Source organism: Limanda limanda, chromosome 22, assembly GCF_963576545.1.
Source record: "Limanda limanda chromosome 22, fLimLim1.1, whole genome shotgun sequence".
Classification (NCBI taxonomy): domain Eukaryota; kingdom Metazoa; phylum Chordata; class Actinopteri; order Pleuronectiformes; family Pleuronectidae; genus Limanda; species Limanda limanda.
The window spans coordinates 15,756,104-15,773,640 of NC_083657.1; the positions used below are offsets into that span (position 1 = coordinate 15,756,104).

General features: G+C 41.3%; 1 protein-coding gene and 1 long non-coding RNA gene across 3 annotated transcripts in view; one reads left to right on the plus strand and one right to left on the minus strand.

Moving 5' to 3' along the window:
* Positions 1-6,111: 6,111 nt before the first annotated feature.
* Positions 6,112-7,413, minus strand: LOC132995990 (uncharacterized). Its single transcript, XR_009677060.1, has 4 exons — positions 6,988-7,413; positions 6,664-6,767; positions 6,451-6,544; positions 6,112-6,359 (listed from the first exon to the last, which is right to left on the minus strand). It is a non-coding gene; the product is annotated as an uncharacterized LOC132995990 (long non-coding RNA).
* A 4,299-nt stretch (positions 7,414-11,712) lies between these two features.
* Positions 11,713-17,537, plus strand: part of camk2d1 (calcium/calmodulin-dependent protein kinase (CaM kinase) II delta 1) — an 88,306-nt gene continuing 82,481 nt past the window's right edge. For both annotated transcript variants that reach the window (XM_061066026.1, XM_061066027.1), the window contains exons 1-2: positions 11,713-12,039; positions 15,718-15,812. In XM_061066026.1, the coding sequence (XP_060922009.1) occupies positions 11,978-12,039; positions 15,718-15,812 (157 nt within the window). In that variant the 5' untranslated portion in view covers positions 11,713-11,977. The remainder of the gene's footprint in view (positions 12,040-15,717; positions 15,813-17,537) is intronic.

Consider the following 17,537-nt stretch of genomic DNA (forward strand, 5'->3'; position numbering starts at 1 on the left):
TTGTAGTTGTGCTGTGGCCTTCGCGTTGTGTTATAACTTTTGCATTTGTGTTCCTATTAATGTGCTTGTTTGTGTTGTCTCGGTCGCCGTAGAGAATGATCCAAAACAGAAAATTCGGGACCGGGGCAGGAACAATGAAACAATGAACCAAAAGGTGCTCAAAGGCGTCAGAGCTGAGCTGAACTACAGAGATGTTGAGGATCCCGGATTGTTTGTCACTACGAGCAACTCCTTTCACATTAGACTTAGTAATTTGATCCAATGTTAATGTAAAATATTAATAGTAAAAATACAATTATATGATTAAGGTGCAGTTTTTATGTGTCAAAAAAACTAAAAAAGCATGAAACAATTACTAGGTAATTGAATTACTTAGACTTCTTGAATCCAGAGTGTAAACAATGGTTGAGCGTTTCCTACACTCCTGCATTAATACAATCAGGATTACGGCCACATCTAGAGGGACCAGTCGTATCAGAAACCAGATGAGTTCCCCACATGCTGAGGGAACACTGTTTTCTTCCCTAATGCACCACTGATGTAATGCTCAACTCATCTCTTCCCCCATTATTCAAACACACACGATCCCATCTTTGTTTGAAAGTTTATACATTGAGCATGAAGGCGGAAACACAAGGTCACACTCCACCTGCTGAGCCGACTGCATTGTATTGAATGTCCAAACTTGCTGTTACTTGGATTTGATTAGTGATGAGCCCCAGATTAGGTGTTGAGTACAACTGGCATTAATGAGGAGCTGATGTCATTAGTTGATGGAAATGACTGTCTCCGTTATTTTCTCTGTGATTTGCAGATTGATCTGTTCCTCACCTGCTCACTGTCCATCGGTCACCTGAACCCGAGGTCTCACAGATGTGTTTGTGCCAGATGTGTCTTTCAGATTATATATGTATGACTGCCTATATCATTCTAAATCATAGTTATGCATAAAAGCCAATTATTATTTTAAATGATATAACAATAGATTTGGTTTTTTGCAACTTGGGTCTTACTCTCACATGTTTCTGCTGGTTATAGGAGGATCATACTCATAAAGAAGCTGTTACCCTTGCTTAGCATAGAGTTAATTATTTATAAAATATGCCCACCGATACCTCTAAAGTTTCATAACATGTTCATTCTTGTGACGCGTCTTTCTTGTCGGTGTATCCTCTACTTAAAGCTTCATATTTAACACATTTCTCTAAGCATCTAAAAAGCCTCTCACAAAGTTTGATTTATAGACAACCTGCTAAATAAATCAAGTTTTACCAGAATGTAATGGATATCCACATCTATGGGTTCACTTTACCTGAGTTATTCATTGATTGCTTTTGTGTGGCTCGAAAAAGCATTACAGTTTATGCATCGATCAATCACGCTCCACTGACACGACCTACAATGTAAACCAGGTTGAAGAGGAGGTGAAGGTCCAGCTGTGGTATGTCAACTCCAACTGGATCTGACACACGGGCCTCCGAGTCCCCCCCAGGCCGAGCCACTGAAGTCATGGGGGAGGGAGGACGGGCTTTAATTCTTAGTATCCATCCTTCTACTCATAAATTAAAATTCAAACATCTGATTGGGTCTTAAATCTTAACTGAATAAGACCTGTTTGTTCTTGTAGCTGCTGTAAACAACATTTTTATATTAATAAAAGTTCAGACATTTGTATTTGAATCAAAACCTACAGAGGAATTTAACAAACCGTACTTTTCCCCAAATCTCTGCAGAGCGTTTTAGCCTCTTTCAGCTTATTGTTTATATTTTACAGTCTAAATCTTTACAGTTCTTTATGAGTTTGCTCTCACAACTCTCATAAAACTGTTTCCAGCAGTGGCAGTTTTCAGCGAGAAAGCCCCCAATAAACCCTCTGCACACTATCCAGGGACAAGCAGCCAGCTGGTGAACATGTGGAGCACTGCAAGTACTCAAAATGCATTTAAATATTTTCGTCGGTGCATAACAAATCGAGTAAATGGCAAGTGAGTAATTATGACATTAGTTAGGTTGCAACACCACAAACAGTTCACTCTAAATCTGCAAGGGTTGGCTACCATGTTCATCATATCAACTTTTTAATAGCTTTGAATATGTACAAGCAAGTTGCCAACTAAATCCAGGGGCGTTGCAACAGGGTCGGAAAAGAAGGCAATTGCCGATTGCGTCAGCTGATTACGCAGCAACGAGAAAAACACAATTACATTCTGTGATCAGCTATATAAAAGTAGACTGCAGTCCCAATGGTACAAAAAAAACTTACAAGGCCTCATGCCACCAGCTTTTGCCAAAACCTACGAGGGTTGCTTCAAGACTACAATCAGTTTGGTCTGGTTCAAGGTAGGGTCCCCTAGGTTCCCTTTGCCTGGGGTCCCCAAAGTCTCTTGAAGCGCTCCTGGCCATGTATTTGCCATTACTACATATTAACATTAATAGCTGTTCATTCACCAATTTAGCATAGATGTTGCGATCTTAGCCCCAAACTTCATCTTGACCTTTACTCACCAAGAATGATCTCCGACAGTGGGAAGTAACTTCAATGTTAGCTTTTGTTTTGCTTCTTTTTCCCTAATTTCTCTGCTCCTACACTGGTTAGCATTCTGACCAGTTGGCCCACCCGTCTGGTCACCTTCCGCCAGTGAATCACTGTGTGTCCAGTCTGCCCTGAAGAAGTAGTGCTGACACCTTTAAGACTCACAATGATAGGTCATCTTAATTGGGGGTAACTAACATCAGTAAAAAGACTAACCACTAAGTATAATAAGGTTTTTCAATATTTTCATTTTTGTGTTTGAGAAATTCTGCAAGGGGGAATAATATCAGACCGTTACATTTACAGATGATGAATAATCCAACATGATTCATCATTGCTTTTGCTGCTTGCTTAGATGACATTTCTGTAATCTGCTTGTACTCTGCTATTGTACGTATGTATTGACAAATGCAAAAATCAATATGAATGTATTTCATTGCTAGTGCCTAATTAAAATGCTGATTGTAAAGCTTGAAGCAAAAGCACAATCTTTAATGTCTGACCAAATTTAAGCCAAGGGAAAACGAGCTTCAAAATAGTAGGAAAAAAGATAAAGCAAAAGTATTTTTTAAACAGACAGTATGAAGTATGCTGATCGGGTGGGGAAAGGACATGGCTGCCCTTCAGACATCCTCACTGTAAGTGTAGGGAGGTGCAAGGCAGGATCAGGAAAGAGGAGTCATCTCCTCCGGATTTTTTCACATCTGCCGTCATGGCGGCCCGCTCAGCTGTTCACTGTACTGGCAGGAACTCAGGTCCTCCTCCACCTCCTCCTCCTTCCTATTCTCTTTCTTCTTCTCTGCCAATAATTGAGAAAAAAGACTGGATACATTTCAGCTACCAGACTTTAAACCTCCTTTCTCATGCTGCCAGGGTGTGTGAAGGAAATCAGAGGCAATGGAAGGTTGGACAATGCTGGACTACAGTTTCATGATATCATGACTCAAGTGTAACCTTTGCGTCTGTTTCCTCTTGGGGGAATGTGGGTGTGTGTGTGTGAGTTAGTGAGAGTGTGTGTGTGTATGTGTGTGTGGTCAGGATGATACCATTACCGCTTTCACAAAGCTGTTTGATTCAGCGTGTGACTGTTGAATTAATCCCTGCTTCTTTGGTGATGGTATTTGAATGACACCATCAGATTCCACACAAATATGAGAAACGGAGTTGCCACTTTGTTGTTCTTCTGACATGTTTCTAGTGTTCCACTATACATCCATCCCTAGAACCGAAGTTTACTCCACATTTATACTCATATATATAGTTTAATGTATTGTTCCAGTGCTCAAAGGAGACAGTAGCAAGTCACTTTACTAACAATACTTTATTTTCTAAGCTGTTCCTCCTTGTTTATCTGGTACCATGCCTCTCAGTTTTGGAGACTTTGGTTCTCAATCTATAGTGGAATTTCTTTTTTCAAATTACAGAAAAAAAAAAGATCATATTTTACCTCCAATTAAAATGGTTTTAACCATTTTTAACCTGTTGGATAATTAACATGGACAAATCATTTCAGGAGAACAAAAACAGTTGACAAGGAATGAGTGAACTGTCGATTATCAGAAGCTGAATTATAAGCAGAGCATCTTTCAAAACCAATTACGCTCCTGTGTGTGTAACAGAAAACATGTGGCTGTATCTCCAGAGGGAGAGCGGGTCATCAGTGGTTTGATCCCCACCTCATCTAGTCCACATGTTGAAGTGTCTTAAGTAAAACTTGGCAGTGTGTGAATGGGTTGTGTGAAGTGATGTATGAGGGTGAACGTTACTCATACTGTAAAGCGCTTTTAATTGTCACAGCTTGCACATTGTCGTGACTGGAGATCACAGACTTTTAAACAAAGATGGACGGCGCGTCTTTTCTTCCTCCCATCGTACAAAATGAAGCCAAAATATCTTGGATACATGCACTGCCATACCAGGTTGGTGATGTAGTCAAACCCAATTCAAAAAAAAAAAATATCAGAAAGGTGAACATTTGAATATTAGCATGATATTACAGAGACTACCTGAAACGAGAGGAGCCACCTTTGAGAAAAATGTATTGACTGTGTACGTTTAAGTTTGGTCCATGTCTGATCTGCTAACAGGGAGGAGGTGTTGATTATGACTTATACTGCAGCCAGCCACCAGGGGGTGATCCAGATGTGTTGGCCTCACTCAAGATCTGCTATGTCTTCCTTCTTTATATACAGTCTATGGTGCAGATGCATACATTTGTAGTGATACACACTTACACTTAGACACACACACACACACACACACACACACACACACACACACACACTCACATTATTGGCCCTCATATAAAACTCATATGTATCAAACTTTAGCCGAGTCTTATACGACTACAAAGTGTGTGTGTGTGTGTGTGTGTGTGTGTAGAGAGAGAGAGCATTTACTGGTGCAGTAACAGCTCTCTCTCCCGGCAGCCTCCAGGGTCTTCACATTGACCTCGTCTCCATGCCGCTCCCACCACCAGATGGGAACGCTGGATCCTTTCTTTAAATGAACTCCACATGTCGTCTGCAGCGCTCGCCAAGATCGAGAGGGAAAAAATGTGCCCGTGTTCTGTATGTTCAAATATCATTCTCCACCGTCTGCTCAATGACGCCGTGCAACCGGAGACCACCTGTTAATTCAATGTGAATCTTTCAGAGAACTATTTTTTTGGTTCACAAAGTTTGGATTGTGGAGTATTTGACTCGACACTTCAGTGGTCCAAGAATGCATGACCTTGATTTCAACACATGTTTGGAATATTTAGCTTTTCCTTTGCTAGGCAAAATTACCATATTGGAAGTGTTTTAATCTTTGTTTCCACCAGGATTTCTCTGCATTGATCATCTGCCATGAACAGAGGAACCGAACCTGACCCGGATCAACAGCGCCCTCTTCCTGCTGTGGGCGTCATTGTTTGTCAAACAAACAAACCAGCACATTTCTAGACTTGATCCTAATGAATATGTCACTATTTTTAACATTCCCACTTTATCAGTAGGAGTGACCTTACACTAGACGAAAAGCAGTATTATTGTCACAGTGAACCTCTACGGACAGGCCTAATCCCCTGCTGTAACCAACTGTTTCCATGATGTTACCTCGGCGTTCGCCAGTGAAGACAAGGTGGGTCTATCGGCGTTTGCGGACCTTAAGGGGGATTTGGAGAACAAAGGAGAGAGCCGCGGGGGGGCTCGCTGAGCCTCGCGGACCGATCGCGACGTGTGATCTAATTAGCATATGAATCGGAGTCCAGCCGCTGGCTAGAACCTCTCTCTACTCACCATTGGAGGAAACCACAGACCCTTGAAACTAATGTCACTCGTGATTGGTTGGTAGAAGTGTTGCTATTGGTCACCTTATGGGTCATTGCAGTGCACACGTGGGGTCACAGCATTCCGCACGTGGGGTAAGCCCCTCCCACACAATATTTATAATAAAAATGTATATATTAATATTTATTATTATTTATAAGTAAGCCTTTACCAAAAGCACTGCAGTTAATTAAAACTAAACATTCATGTGATGCTTGATGTTATAGGTGAACATATTGTACAGGGAACAAATGTGAACAAGGTATATGTGGAGTGAAAGCTTTATTTACATACAGCAAAAATATTGTACAAAAACTCAGATGAGGCTTGAAATGTTTCTCTGCAGCCTCTGGGTCATGACTTCTTTGTGGGACTCTTCTCCAGTGTGTAGACGTCTGTGGTGTGTAGCTGTGAGATCAGTGTAGCTTCCAGTCTTATATGAAGTGTGGGACACAGGTCGGTGCGCTCCTGGCTGTGGAAGGATGGATCCATGTCATCTGTCCCGCTTCAATCAGCTGTAAACACATTCAGTAAAATTAGCACAGTTCAATTACAACATACACCTTTACATGTAACTGGAAAATTATTTAATGAATATAACCTTACCCTCTTTCTTCTCCGACAACTCCTCAATGCTGATGTAAGGTCTGGTCGGATCATACTGGCTCATAGTGTGTCTTTGTACGTCATGGACAGGCAGCTGGAAAACAACACATGTAACATGACTTTATTATTAATAAACGGAAATAGCCGCGCTGCATCACCGTTGGAAGATCCACAGCAAAAAAACACCAAAACAATTCATAAACAGTTACTTACATTCAATGGCTTAATTTTCTGCACTTTAAATCCGGACTTTCAGCGTCTCAGCCTAACGCCTCTTTGTTTGCGTGTGTGTGTGTGTGTGTGTGGGGGGGCTGAGGCTGTGAAAACATACAGAAAAAAGTCACGTTGATGAAAAAACTTAACGAGAACAAACTGTTACATCTAAGTAATTCATACATATTTACACATGCACTAGATCTGCTCCAGCACTCGATGCTGTATTCGTATTTAAGCAACTTTCTCGCTATCCCAAAGAGTGGCGGACATGCTTTCAGATGTAGGGTTAGCTTAGTGGTTAGCATGGCGGCTCTAGCTCACCGTAACTCAGGGACTGTGCGCCCGTCTTCTCCGCCTCGACTCGTCCACACCGGGCCCGCGGCTCTGCCTCCACACGCACTCATCTTCTCCTCCAGGGAACAGTGTCGTGTCGACTTCAGCAAGTTATTTACCCCGAAGACAGAGTCACTCGTACGGGACAAGCTAAACACGACCCGCTTCCTGTCTGCGGGACACTCGACGCTGCTGCACGGCGTTTACGAGGCTCTGATTGGACGAGTCCATCAGCTGATGACGCGAGCGGGTGACGTGAGCAGCGGTTAATTCATATGGGATAAGTATTTGACTGAGGCCAGGTTTATTTTTTGTGGTGTTTAGTACATTTACACACATGATTCACGCTGTTCTGTGTTCGTAACCTTATAGTTGAATGCACTTATCGTAAGTCGCTTTGGATAAAAGTGTTGACTGTTTTAATGGAATACTGAGAAAGTTTAATAACAACAATGAGACAATTGAAGTTCAAATTATGAAGGAATTTAAGCTCTATATTGTGTCTCCTTTATATTTAAAATAATAATCAAACTGAGTGGAGATGTATGTTGTATCCAAACAGCCGGCTGCTGTGTTTTGTCACTGTGCAGTCCATGGGGGATTAAATATTACTATTTTTATTATTAAATCATTAAATCAATGAATGTTTCATAGCAATTTTGAAAGTAGTGGTGAAAAGGTACCATTTATAATTCATGGAACAGCTTAGTTTGCCATTGACATGTGAATTTGATGCCAGTATTTTGGGAGGACAGATATTTTTATGGAAAGCCAGTAGAAGTTTGGAGCTTACAGGACACAGATGATCATACCCAGCATCATTTATTTGCTGGAAGAGGTGTGGTTTACACTTCCTCTGTGCATTTAACCAGCACAATTGAAAAAGTGACTGTAATCATGCCACTCTGTACAGTTGTTGAGATTTAGGATTGGATGACAATAAAAATTTGAAATAAAGTGCATTGTTTCATTTCTTTTGACTGCATTGACCTTTGTTCGTGGTATACAATATAATTCATTATAGCACACTTACTTACTTAAGAACAATTTAAAATTTCAGGTTTAATATTTATTTTAAGCCTGGTTTACTCAGCCAGATAGTTTGTTGGTGCCTCTTACACATTGGTGTTATCTGCTCTCAGGGAAACTGATTTGCATTTGTGAAGCTCAGAGCATTGTCATTTGCATGTGAAAGCGTCCTCTAGGAGTTGGAGCAGGGGGGGTCAAATCTCAACAGCTCACAGGCTTGACAACTGCAGGAACCCTGAGCGTTTCCTTTGCTGCCTGCAGATACGTGTGAAAGTCGTTAACCGAAGGATGTGCCAACACTTCTCTGCGACACAGATTGACACAAACGCTTCTTTTCATGCAGTGTTATAAAGTGGGTGTTGATCACATGGTGCATATTTGCAGCAATTATTTCAGGTCACATGTAGTACACACCTGGGCTCAGGGAATGTGCACGTGTGTCATTGTCTCATATTTTTTAGATTTGTTTCCCTTTTTCCATTAATGTTAGATCCTGTAAACTTCCACATTGTGAAAGCAATTCAATAATCAAAACTGCCAAATTTCAAAACAAATTGTTTATTTGTCTCTTTATATGATAGGGAATAAAGATTAGCATAGAATACCAAATGTAAATATGCTGGAGTTCTAATTTACATCCGCTCTACCTAGGCAGGTAAGAAACAGAAAAAGAAACAGAAAAAGAATGTGAAACTGACAAGTACAGACACCAAAAGTACACTAGCAGTACAATACACAGTAGGTTTACCATACGCTCATCAAGTACCTTCTAAAATACAAAATATTTCAGCTAAAATAGATCAATAAGTTAATGTTTGTCAAGATTGTTAACTTGATGAAATGACAGTGGCTTTTTAAAAATGTAATAAATTCAAATTAGGCACTTTGGGATTTATCAATCTAAACTAATCACATATACAAATATTTGCAGTGAAAAGCAAGTCATTGATTTACAAATTGAACGCAAAGGGTATTTGATGTTTTTTTTTATATGATGTTAGACAAATTATCTGTGAAATAATCATTCATAGCGGTCAAGTCCTGAGGGTACGGTTGTTCATGAAAAAAAAAACAGAGATCAATATTTAGGGGTGTTATCAATTTTAGAAAAGAGATTTGAATCTAATCAACACAAACCAATTGAAGGATAAGGAATGTGGGGCCTGTGGGAGCCCTGAAGCCCATGGGCAGCTTTTTGAATCCAGCCTCGTGTGGAGAATTCAACAAGCAGCATCGGAGCGATAAGAGAATCAGTCATACAGCATCTATCTCGCCTCACTCAGTTTAAACAGCTCTGCTCCAAGTCACACATGGGATAAACGTTTTCATGTGTGAAGCCCTGGAACTGAACCAGGGCCCCTGATCTGACCGGAAAACCCCTTCCCACCATAACCAGTCCAGGAGGAAAGGACCTGTGGCTGTCAGTGATGATGTCTGGTCACCAGAGGGCGGCAGAGGGGAAGCAGTCTCTAAAAATAGCTCGTTGTTATGGTGATGGTGCTGATGCAGACAGATACAGACATTTTTGTTTATATTCTGTAGCAACACACAGCCGTCTAGATGTTCATCACACACCCACACACACACATACACACACACACACACACACATACACACACACACACACACACACACACACACACACACACACACACACACACACACACACGTGGTTTGCTTCACAACACCACTTCCTCCCAGATGGATTAGATCAGATTATCAGAGGTTTAATGGGGATTAATGAAGATCTAGCACGCGAGGAGGGTGAATCTGATCACCTTGCACCTGGAAGATGTTATGACCTGGTTCTATCTGTGCTCAGAACACACGGGATTGAGTGATGACTTTTTTTCCTTAGATGTGTATTTGCTCAGTTGAGCTTCGTTAGTGTGTTTGTCCCAAAAAAAAGTTGTGTGGAGATTTCATGACCTAATTACTTTGATTAGCCCGGAGCTTCCTGCTAATGACTGACCCGGCACATTACAATAAGTGAGCTCCCAGAAACTGGTTCGTCTGATCAACAACATTCACTCCTTACACCAGAGGATATAGTTAATAAGTACTGGGGGAAATAACTTTACTTAGGTCCAGTTTCGAGGCACATGCCTTATTATAACACAATATTTTAATTTATACTCCTACTCCACTACATTTCTCTGGGAAATATTGTTCTTTTTACTCTGCTATATTTATCTAGCAGTAACTTGTTACTTTTTAGGTCATGGTTTTATAAGTAAAATATACAGTCAGTTTGAAAAACCTATGGTACTGTATAACATGAGCTCTGCCTCAACTTCGACCTCGATGTCCAGTGTGATGGACTTAATAGGATCTAAGAGCAGATTAAATACTTACTTATTATTTTCTCATTAGTATGTAATCACCATCATTTTTTCAAATTTTGAATGAGACTCTTATATGTTCATCTAGAGCTCGTCCTTTTCTTCTGAGTCGACCATGTTGCCCTGCCATGTTTCCACAGAAGCCAAGAATGGACAAATGTAACACTTTGTCTATGTTTCACGTTTGTAAAATAGGTAGTTTTTTTTACTGTTGATAGCTAAAATACAAATTGAGCCCTAGGTTTGGGGTTTGGACTAAAAAAAACAACACAAGTAGATGAAGCCATCTCCACCTGGAAAGGCTGAAAAACTAAATCTCTGCCGCTTAGCCGGTGCTAACCATCTCATGACGTCAGGGGTTGAGTCATCTCAGGGTACCGGGAAATGCAGATAGATATGAATAAAACAACACTCTCAAGATTCAGATGAATACCACTAACAGAGGATATAGAACAGCATTACAAACACAACAACATGCATAAACCTGGAGGAATAAATGCTTTCAACAATACCAGCCAAGTCAACAAAAACTACCAAAGTCATAGAGAAGTTTTAAGATGATTCTCTGCTTCTCTGTACCTCAGCAGAGCAGACCTGTAGCAGTTCAGCCTGCGGCCTCTAAGTGGTGCACATGTGCCGATTTTTCTACTAGGAAGCGTTTGGAAAGAATTCAGCTTCATCAGGCCAAAACCGGATGATGCTTTCACCTCCACAATAAAATAAAAGATTGAGGCTCGCCAGGTTGAAACTATAATGAATATGAAGGTGTTATTAATTTTGGAGCCAATGCAACACACATAAACACACACAGACACACAGAATTTGTTTGTCTTTTACATAAATTATTTTTGTTTAACATCAAAAATTTTGATGTTAAACAAAAATAAGATTTTGATTCAAAATCCATAAAATGATCTTTAAGGAAGCAGCAAATTTTGAGTGAAGAACTAAAAAGAAATATACATAAAACAGCATATTATGTATAAAACTGGCTTAGCTCTATGGCAGGACTTACCTAATTTGTATTAGAAGCAAATATTTGATAGTTCAGGATATTTACCCAAAACATCTGAGTCAGCAGCCTTGTTTAAATCAAAGCTTAAACACACACCTGTCCTATGACTTTACATAACGTTTTATTATTATGTGATGGATTTGAAGTTGTGGTTTTTACTATGATGATGATGATGATGATTATGATTTGCATCACTTTTATTATTTAACCCCTTGGTGAGGCAGATTAAAGGGCGTGTGAGCGTGGGTTTTATTCTGAAACGTGACTCCCGGATGTGTACGCCGGTATATGAAGTGTTGACTCCGCCACAAACAGCAGCGACCCACTTCCAGCAGCGAGCGGAGTGAGAGCGCAGGAGCCAAGAGGAGCGACGCCGAGTGTTTCCTGCTCAAGGACCCGCAAAACTAACAATAACAACAACACAAATAAGAATAAGAACAAGACTCCATTAGTTATTTTATTTCTTTGACTTACTTTCCTCCACGGAACGCGACAAGTGTCCGCAGGGACCCGGAGAAGGAGAAGGAGAAGAAGAAGAAGGGCAGAGGACTTTGAAGCAGCTGAGGCGTTCAGGCTCCTACTCACCTCCGACATGGCGACAACCACCTGCACCAGGTTCACGGACGAGTACCAGCTGTACGAGGAGCTTGGGAAGTGAGTTCTCCACCTTTTCTACTCCTATCAGTGTTTAAGTGACAGTGAAGCTGCTCCAGAAACCTCCCGCCACCTCCGCCCACCTGTTCCTACCTGTTCCCACCTGGAGAGTCAGTCACAGCCAACTCAAATTCCACAATATCTCCTTTTATCTCCACTTACAGCGTAAAAGAAAGTGAATACAAGTGGTTCATTTAACTTCGTCTTGGGTTGAACGTTTCTCTCGTGTTGCTCTGGATCATTTGAATCTCTTCCCCCCCGCTCCACGCCCATGAGCCTTTATTTTGGAGGAAGCGTGTATTAATAACGCCCGATCAAGTCAAATCAAAGAGTTCAAATTGTATTGAAAACAGCGCCGTGTGCATTGCAATGCATGCCGGATTAAAAAATAATCATGTTTAATTTCGTATTCGTGTTAAAGAATGCTCCTGAGGTCATGTGCCTCGGGCGACGCGCCGGACAAGTGAAAACACGCAGAAATCTGGGTGGAATCTGGTGTGGATGTTTTTGTCAGAGCAGGTCAGGCAACATGTTGACCCGCGTCTCTCTGTCAGCTGCAGTGTAAGATGAAGCCTGATGGAGAGATCAAATAAAACAATTCACCACAGCATATCTTAATCCTGATTATTCCAAAAGCTAGATAAACACTTTCCTCTCCCAAAGATACTGCAGGTCAGTTTACAGAACCACGGGAAACGTTACAATAAGTGGGTTTATTGGGGGTATTTTTTATAAATTGTGGTTGCAAGTAGGGTTATTTCGGGGTCCTGGGCTGAGACATCAACGAACATCTGTCCTTAGACTCAGCACCTAAACTATAAAGTTTCAATAATTTTTTTTATTAAAATTTTCATCATGACAGCCTACAGCTCAAAAGGTATAAAAAGAAGAATCTAAAATATTATAGTTTGAGTAAATCACTCTTAATACAGTATCAATATCGTATATCTCTCTAAGTACAACCACCATGATAGGGAAGACATGACCGTTGTCCAGAAGACAATCGTCCACAGCCTCCACAGGGAGGATAAGCCCCAGAAGGTTATCAGTGAAAGGGCTGGCTGTTGGCAGAGCGCCGTGTTGAGCCATAGTTTTCGAAAAGTGTGGTTGGAAGAGGTGAACAGGCAACAGGGATAACCGCAGCCTTCAGGAGATTGTCAAGCAAAGCCGATTGACGAACTTGGGAGAGCTTCCCAAAGACTGAGGCTTTAGTCAGAGCATCAAGAGAAACCACGCGCATACGTCTGCAGAACCTGGGCTGCATCCATCGCATTCTTATCAATCCTCTCCTCAACCAGAGAATACATCAGAGGCGTGTTACCTGGCTGAGGAGAGCAAGGAAAAGGACCAGTCCTCTTTTCAGATAGAAGTTAATTTCCCAGAGTGTGGAGGAAAAGTGGAGCGGCACAGATACCAAGTTGCTTGAACTCCATTGTGGAGATTCCACAGTCGATGATGATTCGATTCAATGTTCTTTTAGACGTCTACCAGGAGATTTAAGAGAACTTCAGGCTTCAGTCTGCTGATACACTTTAAGGAGAAGCCAATTTCCTTTTCTTTTCTTAAGTATTGAGTGCATACATGAACATTCATCTCAGAAGTTGCACATTTCTATGTTGTAATTCCTGTTTTTAACGCTCTCTAAGGAAATATTTGAATATTTTGAGAATGTGGAGTCACCTGTCACCCGTTTGAAACATTTAACTTTATGTGCAACAAATCTAATATATGAAATCTTCCCCCTTTTGAACTAAATTTTCTGAATAAATTCTCCAGTATCAAATTTTTAGAGATGTGCCTGTATGTAAACTAGATGGAAATGAGACGGTCACAGCGCCTCTCTGTCTGTGCGGTTATCACCAGTCATTGGTTCGTCCGCCTCTTTTTAGTGCAAAAATGTGGTCTTACCTCAGGCGCTTCCATACCTGTTTGGTTCAAAATTTGCATCAACACATGCTGACACAGATGATTTAACCTTAGAAAGACTCATTTCAGAGGAGTTGGTACACTGAGCACAGTGACCTGTATAGGGCTGGGTTATAAAACAATATTGAAAATTATTGCAATATAATTTCCATGAATATCAAGAAAGCAAATGTTCAATATATATCAAAATATGCATTTTGTACAAGAGCAGTGAGGAGGTTGAACACATAACTGATGAAATTTAAAGAAGAGTTTAAAACCACGACCTACACTCTGTCTTTACACTTTACAGAAGTATTAAAGTGAAATAATTATAATGATTATATCAACTTACAGGTACATTTTTATTGTGTTATAAACATTCCAGTTATTTACCATCAAACTGACTCTACACCTGTTAACTTTCAATAAATCATTTATTGAGGATCATGGCTGACTAGCGGCTATCAGAGTTTTGATAACTAATAATCAATCCATGGATACGTTCATTGAATGGGTAGCTGGAGGGAGAGTTCTCTTAATGGCTCCATGTGCTCAGTAATTTAGGTTCATGTTATTGCAGCTGCATGTTTTTAGAGGGAGCACCTATTGTAAGCCCTTGTAACACGGGTGCAGGCTGAGCACTTAACTGGTCGCAATTAAAGGTGTGGCTGTTATTTTGTAAAGAAGGAAAGAGGAAGAGAGCGGTGTCACAGTGCCAGTCGCAGCGATTTTAGAATGAGTGAATAGGTGGGAATATCTGTTTCCAGTGAATTGAATGCCTGCAGATGCAACATGATCTACCTCTTTAGTTGTTTTCAGTGACCTTTTTAATCTCCTACCAACTGAGCTCGACTGACATCTTCCTCTAGGTGCAGCCGTTGGGGGAGGAACAACCTGTGTGTGTGTGTGTGTCACATTTTGCCGAGCAGTACTATTTAGTTGTAGGACCTTGGATGTATAAGTGCATAAATCTAAGGAAGCAGAGTATATTTACGATGAATAATTCATGATTTTAGGTTTATTAAGCAAAGAAAAATAACAAAATACAGTGCAGAGGGTGGCAGAAAACCCATCGAGTTTATTTTAAAGCCTCTACTTAAATATACTTAAAATTTCACAAACTTAGACCATACAAAGTCGACAAGCAGAACTGAATATGATTACCCATGAGGCAACATTTTTGATAATATCTCCAAGTCTAATCTGGACCCACCCAGGCTCATTAACATATGACCCGCAGACCTGACCCGTGTGGTTTGGAAAAGTATCTGTGAAATGTCACTTCGCTTGTTCTCCTGCAGCAGTCAATGTGTTTCCCCCATTGAAGACCTGTCTAGCTCGCGGCTATCAAAAGCTTATACATTGTGGCACTTTTTTACAAGCGGCAAAGCCACTGAGAATGTAATCACCACTGGCCCTATTGTCTTTGTGTGATCCATTTGATTTACAAGTTAGTTCAGAGGCAATAGTGATAGATTCTTGATTGAAAGTGTATACCTTACTTTAGCAGACCAGGTCTGGTTTGGCCCAAAAAATAGGAAAATATAGAGCATCAGCTTTGCCTACCAGCGGCAAATCTAAAGCATTCCAACTAGTCTTTTACCGTTCCCCCTTGTTTTCTGGAACTATGCAACTACAGAGCCTCTACAGATAATTTCTCTCATGTTTACACTTGTCTGGACAGGGATGCTTTTCCCCTCTGTCCTTCTGTAGCAAAACTGACCGATCTTTATGTGTTTTGACCGATCTCTGCTCTTTCCTGTTGTGTAGGGGCGCTTTCTCAGTCGTGAGGAGGTGCATGAAGATTTCTACGGGGCAGGAATACGCCGCCAAAATAATCAATACCAAGAAGCTCTCTGCCAGGGGTGAGTACATAACGCTGAGCCGGCTTCAATCTCATGAGAAGCTGTTGTCACTCATCATGTTGCCGCTGTGTCATATGACTTTAGTTTCAAGACAAGAGGATGTGGCCGCAGTGTCTTAGCTTGGTATGGTTCACCAACTGTCTCCTCCTAAACTCTAAACTCCTCCCCCCGCTTTCCATTTTTTCTGACTCCACTCATCGAAGTGGCACCAACATGAAGGAGCTCCTCTTCATGACTCATTTCTCTCGTATCGACCACAGCCCCTGAACTCCGATGAGCGGCCCGTGACTCACACAGCTGGTTTTCACAGTAGAATACAAGCCAGTGAAGGCAACATGGTGGCAGAATGGAGACACTCTCTCCTGTTGCTCTCTCCTCATGGTGCCACCCTTTTTTTTTTTGCGTCTGTGCGCGCTTTTGTTGTCCTCCCCTCCCCTTTTTCAATCCCTCCGTGATTATCTGTGCAGCATGGGCGGAGGCTCCCGCGGATTGGATTTTTGCGCCGCTGATTGATCCCTCCACAAGAACCTAACGGGCTGATGGCAACACACAAATAAACAGGACACAAGGAGACGGGCTTGAAAAAGCACATGGTGATGGGAGCGATTGCACAGCGGCAGCAGATGCAGCCTCTCATCAGAGAAGCAGGGGGTTTCCTCACATCTTTAGAAGCTGCATGAATTACAAACTAAACAAAACAACGGCGTGCATGAGGTTTTTAAATAAGAGAGAACAGAGGCAATGCTGAAAATGAAACGAGAACCAAAGAGAGATCTTGCTACTCCTGATGGATCACCCCGACACAGTGTCTCTATTCATTCACAGCCAGTCTTGCCATATGGTGGGAAAAGAAACAGGGGTCTGAATGAGAAAGTTTGTGGTGCCCGGGTGTAATCAGTGGTGCTGTGGCTGAGGTGAGGGGAGAACATGAGCGATGAAGGGGACGAGAGCAGAAAGGAGAAGAGGGAAGATGTTTATAGAAGGGGAGTCCATGATTGATTCCATACTCGGATTGCTTTGGCCCGATGCCTTCACCGAGGCCGAGCTTCCCTCACCTGGAGGAGAAAATGAGGGGAAAGTGGAAAGCTTAGAAGAGGTGTGTGTGTGTGTGTGCATGTTAGTATTTGACTGCATCGCTGCTCTGGTGTTTGTAAATGTTGAAATCCAACTTCTTGAAGTAAGGAAAAAAATCTAATTAGTGTTTTGTGATTTTTGAGTTTACACAGAGAAAATGTTTCAGTCATCAGAGGCCGAGGCTTATTTTCAGAGGTTTGGTTGTTATTCCTGTTGGTAGAATGAACGTTGTACTGTTGTTTTGTGCTGAGCGAGGGGAACATGGTCCAGGTTTGCCAGACCTATGTCAAGACACAAATGTGTATGTGAAATAACTGTAAACGTTATTCTATAAATCCAACACAGTTTATAGACAAACCTGCTGCTTCAACTTTGAAGCACTGTACTCTGTGAAGTAATATACCTCTGCCAAGGAGGTTATGTTTGCTAGCCAACAGATTTGCAGGAAGTTTTGTGGAGGGGTGAGGCGTGACCCAAGGAAGAACTGATAACATGTTGGTCCAGATCAGGAGGAGGAGGATCCAGGAACTCTTTTCTACTGTCTTTAACATTAGGAGATAGGACATTTTTCAACATTTGGTTGCTTTCACTGAGAATAATACATTGATCCTGTCAAAAAAAAAAATCTGTTTTACATTTTAGCATGAATGA